The 5,026-nt window shown below is 49.2% G+C and overlaps 1 protein-coding gene across 1 annotated transcript; it reads right to left on the reverse strand.

Annotated features, from left to right (window-relative positions):
• Positions 1–238: 238 nt before the first annotated feature.
• LOC120841660 lies at positions 239–4,264 on the reverse strand. The gene is made up of 4 exons (XM_040501714.2): positions 2,831–4,264; positions 2,149–2,356; positions 1,331–1,518; positions 239–699 (listed from the first exon to the last, which is right to left on the reverse strand). Exons 1-4 carry the CDS (start codon positions 4,223–4,225, stop codon positions 247–249), a joined length of 2,244 nt encoding a protein of 747 aa, XP_040357648.1. The 5' UTR covers positions 4,226–4,264; the 3' UTR covers positions 239–246.
• Positions 4,265–5,026: the final 762 nt, after the last annotated feature.

Below are 5,026 nucleotides of genomic sequence, written 5' to 3' on the forward strand. Positions count from 1 at the left end.
TTCTGCTAGATCTAGCGAGGAATCTTCCCCGCTAAGTTTAGCGGAATATTTTTGTAAGCGGGCCGCCAGTCGGGTGATGAATAATGTTTATTGTTACGAAGTGCGCCTTTATCAAGGCGAGGAACGGTGTGACGTAGGACGTTCTACGGTACATGATTGGGTGAGCTCTTTCACTAGCATGACACAGCTTGTGCCCTGCTACATCTCCCCTCTTTAAAGGAGAATGGGAAAGGGGAAGGGGCTTTGTTACAGTCTTTCGGGCAGTGGGTACCGGCAGGGTTCCCGGCGTTCTCGGGTACTTCTGCGTAGCTCTTGACTGGGCTCGTTGATGTCCTGGTCTGCCGGTCGGTCTTCGATGGAAGGTCGACTTGAGTCCGGCTGGGATGCTGCCTCCCTTAGGTGCTCTCTTGTGCGTCGAATCTCGCGGCCGTCTTCAGTCTGAAGAATCGCTGAACGCGGGGTGCCCGCTGGTCTCAGGATGACGGCTGGCGACCAGGTTCGCTGGCGTGTGTCGTACGTCGTGACCTGTTGCCCCGGTGACAATGGCGGCAGGTTTCGGGAGTTGCGGTTGTAGAAGGTCATCTGCCGCTGCCGGATCTCCTTGAGGCGGTTGTGGACAGCTTTGCTTGGCACAGTCTCCGGCTCTAGGTGGCTTGTTGGTACTGGTAGCAGCGTCCGCGTCTGTCGTCCCATCAGCCTCTGCACAGGAGACTTGAGGACAGCATCTCTGGGAGTATTTCGCCACTCAAGTAAAGCCATTTGGAAGTCTGGCATTCTGAACGAGCACTTTTTTAAAAGTTTCTTGGCCTCTTGAACTGCTCTTTCACTCATACCATTAGAGCGTGGGTGGTAGGGACTAGAGGTAGTGTGCATTACGCCTAGATGGGCTAGAAAGTTTTTGAACTCTTTGCTGTTAAATGGTGGGCCGTTGTCACTACACAGCTTCAGCGGTAGCCCATGAACTGAAAAAACTTCAGCACACCACGATTTAACCATGTTTGCGGTTGTGTGGCGGAGCTCCCGAACCTCAAAAAAAAAACGAATAGAAGTCTACAATTATTGCAAACTCGCGTCCGCCGTATGAGAACAAGTCCATTCCCACGATCTCCCAAGGCAATGTCGGGACGTCGTGGCTCAGAAGAGGCATCTTTACGTTTCGTGGCTGATGCATCTGGCACACCTTGCAGGCTTTACAAAACTGCTCTATATCATTGGACATGTTTGGCCAAAACAACACACTTCTTGCTCGCGCTTTTATCTTCTCCGCCCCCGCGTGTGCCATGTGCAGGAGGTACATCATTTCTACTCTTTTTGCTTTTGGTATCATTACCTTATTGCTGCGAAACAGAAGGCCGTCTTGAGTGTGTATCTCCTCGCGGTACGCCCAGTAGGGACGGACGATTTCTGGGACGTCTTGCTTGTTATCAGGCCAGCTTGATTCCGCGTAGTCACGCAGGTTTGAGAGTTCGGGGTCCTCATTGGTTGCTCCAAGAAGGTCCTTAAGGCGAGTTTCTGATGCTGAAACGTAAGCAAGTACGTTCACATGAAACTGGGTGGTTTCTTCTTGCATGCTGACTTTACTGGGGAAGCGTGACAAAGCATCGGCAAGAAAGAGTTCTTTGCCCGGCTTGTATAGAAGTCGGATGGGGTAACGTTGCAGAGTCAATCGCATACGCTGCAAACGAAGTGGAACTTGGTGCAGTGGTTTTTGAAAAATCGGCACCAAGGGACGGTGATCTGTCTCGACAATTACTTCCGCCTGGCCGAAAATGTAATCATGAAATTTGGTACAGCCGTGCACAATTGCCAGTGTTTCTTTTTCGATTTGTGCGTATCGCTGTTGCGTTTCCGTAAGGGATCTTGATAAAAAAGCGATAGGATGGCCTTCCTGAGTAATGACGGCCCCCACTCCGTATTGACTGGCATCATCAAAAAGAGTGACTGATCTTTTTGGATCAAAGTACGACAGAACCGGTGCTTCGATCAATGCTCGTCTTAGGGCGTCAAAACTGTCTTGCTGCTGTTCGGTCCACACCCAGGCAACATCCTTGCGCAGTAGAGCTCTCAGCGGCGCAGTCACGTCGGACATGCGAGGTACAAAACGCTGTACAAAGTTCATTGTGCCAAGAAAAACTTGCAACTCCTTACCGTTTGAGGGTGGCGGCATCACCAGGATGTCCTTTACGCGGTCCGGGTCCAGGCGCAGGCCTTTCGTGGTCAGGATGTGACCTAGGTAGCGGACTTCTGTCTGCAAAAAGGTACATTTCTTTAGATTCAGTCGCAGATTGTGATCTCGGCAGCGCGACAGCACTAGTGTCAAGTGATGGTCGTGCTCTTCTTTTGTTCTGCCCCAGAGTAGAATATCGCCCATCACTACGGCGACACAAGGTAGCCCTTCTAGTAGGCGGTGCATTGCTGCTTGAAAAATTTCTGGCGCGGATGCGATTCCAAAGGGCATCCGGAGGAAGCGATATCGGCCGTACGGTGTGCTCATCGTGCATATTTTGGAACTCGACTCTGTAAGTTTGATTTGCCAAAATCCTGACGCCGCATCTAGGGTCGAAAAGAATTTTGCTCCAGACAGTAGCGGCGCGACGTCCTCTAGGGTTGGCATTCGGTAGTTTTCACGCAAAAGTGCTTTGTTGAGTGCCGTAGGGTCCAAACAAATACGCACTTTGTCATTTTTAATGACGGTGACCATGTGGCTAGACCATGCAGTAGGCTCTGTTACCTTGGTTATGACGCCTTGCTCTTCCATGTGCTGAAGTTCCGCCTTCACCTTGTCTTGAAGAGCAACTGAAACTCTCCTGGCCGGCACGACGACTCCAACAGTTCCAGGTTTCAGCTTCATTTCATACTCGACATCTTTCAATTGCCCAAGGCCTTTGAAAACTTTTGCAAAAGGTTGTGCGGCTTGGTACAAGTTGTCTAGATGAACATTCTGCACCCGGTACAGAAGTCCCAGGCGCTCGGCAACGGATCCGCTCAAGGTGATTGGCACATGTTGTTTTACGACAAAGAAGAGTTCTTCGTGCTCTCTGCCGTTTGCGGAAAGAAGCAATTTTACTTTCTCGTGAGCAGTCGTCTTGTTTCCGAAAAACGCAGTTAGCGTCACTTGACACTCTTGCCGAGGCTTATCTGAAAGCTTTACGGCGTCTTGCATTGATATGACGCAGCAGTTAGCGCCCGTATCTAGCTTGCACGCCATTGGTTTGCCCTCAATGTGAACTGACGCGCTCCATTTGTCGGTCTCGACCCAGTTTACCGTTAATGCTTCGAGAAAGAATTCCTCGTCACTTTCGGTGTGCAGAGCGCGTAGTTCTTTCTTCGGTTTATTCGCGCTTTGTTGAAGTACCGGCGTCTTGCACACTTGAGCAAAGTGATTAAGCCCTCCACATTTCTTGCACCTTTTTCCTTTTGCTGGGCAGGTTTCGCCGCGGTGAGTAAAATAGCCGCACCTAGAGCAGGGACTCTTTTTCGCAGCAACAGCATTAATAGTTGTCTCAGATGCGCCTTGCGCTGTTCCAGTAATCTCTCGGAACTTTTCCTGCCCTTGTTCTTGAAGGCGACACAGCTCAACGGTCTTTTCGTAGGTTGGGTTTTCAACAAGTAATTTCCGCTGCAGGCTCTTCTCTCGAACTCCTAGGATGATACGGCTGCGTAGCATCCGATCTTCTAGCTCTCCAAATTCGCAATTCTTAGCTAGAATCCTTAGCTCTGTTAACCATTCGTTGAAAGGTTCACCTTCTTTTTGGTCTCTTGACCCAAATCTGAATTCCTGGAAAGTCAGGTTTGTAGCGGGCTTGTAGTATTCTTCGAACTTTTGAATCAGTACTTCTACACTGTTTCTTTCTTCATCTGTAGTGAACTTAAAGGCCTCGTACGCCTTTCTCGCTTCTTCTCCGATTGTTATTAGTAAGGTTGCTGCCTGCACTTCCTCTGGCTGATTGCTCAATTGCATAGCGGTGGAAAACAAGGCGAACTCATGTTTCCAATTTTTCCATCCGAGCCATGCGTCGCCTGAGGTGTCCAGGGGCTTCGGTGGCGGCAGCAGCGTTGACGGCAATGGGGGCATCGGCGGCGTTGACGGTTTCGACATCTCGACTGGGCACCGCTGCCACCATGTAAGCGGGCCGCCAGTCGGGTGATGAATAATGTTTATTGTTACGAAGTGCGCCTTTATCAAGGCGAGGAACGGTGTGACGTAGGACGTTCTACGGTACATGATTGGGTGAGCTCTTTCACTAGCATGACACAGCTTGTGCCCTGCTACAATTTTCTCACTAAATTCAGCGGAAAAGGTTTCCCGCTATATTTAGCAGAAACATTTCCCCGCTAAATCTAGCGGAAAGATTTCCCCGCTGAATTTAGTGGAAAATTTCCGCTAGATCTTGCGGATAATCTTGCCCGCTAAATTTAGCGGGAGAATTTTCTGCTAAATTTAGCGGGGAAGATTTCCCGCTAAATACAGTGGGGATATTTTTCTGGTAAATTTAGCGGGAAATTTCCCCTCCAAATTCAGCGGAAAGTTTCCCCGCCTAATTTAGCGCAAAATTTTTTCCGCTAAATTTTTCCCCGCTCACCTTAGCGGAAAAAAAATGTCCCGCTTTATTTAGCGGAAAATTCTCCCCGCTAAATTTAGCGAAATATTTCCCCCGCTGGATTTACCAAAAAAAAATTCCGCTACATTTAGCGGAGAAATTTTTCCTATAAATTTAGCGGGGGATTTGTTCTACTAAATTTAGCGGGAAAATATTTTTCGCTAAATTCAGCGGGAAAATTCACCCATAATGCACCGCGCGGTTACGCCGACGCCGACGCCGCTCAAACCGGAAATGGTGGCCTAGGAGCTGCGCTCTAAAAAAATTACCGCATCTCCACGTGGAGAATGATGTTGATTGGGCAAAGCTCTAGTGGTGCTTTTCTGCGTAGACACTGAGCCGCAGCATGCCGAGCCTTTCGTTCATTTTCATCCATGTGAAAAAGAGAATGTGTGGATGGAACGTGGTTATATACGAATTTGAGC

This window comes from Ixodes scapularis, unplaced genomic scaffold, assembly GCF_016920785.2.
Source record: "Ixodes scapularis isolate PalLabHiFi unplaced genomic scaffold, ASM1692078v2 PGA_scaffold10__122_contigs__length_95168666, whole genome shotgun sequence".
Taxonomy (NCBI): domain Eukaryota; kingdom Metazoa; phylum Arthropoda; class Arachnida; order Ixodida; family Ixodidae; genus Ixodes; species Ixodes scapularis.

What these genes read in the sequence shown, in the direction of transcription:
- LOC120841660 (XM_040501714.2), bottom strand. Translation starts at nt 4,225, where the DNA reads ATGTACCGTAGAACGTCCTACGTCACACCGTTCCTCGCCTTGATAAAG. An exon ending in GATGCCGCCACCCTCAAACG is followed by an intron (nt 1,519 to 2,148) that starts GTAAGGAGTTGC and finishes CTTACGTTTCAG; the next exon opens with CATCAGAAACTCGCCTTAAG. An exon ending in TTCTGTTTCGCAGCAATAAG is followed by an intron (nt 700 to 1,330) that starts GTAATGATACCA and finishes TCTCCTGTGCAG; the next exon opens with AGGCTGATGGGACGACAGAC.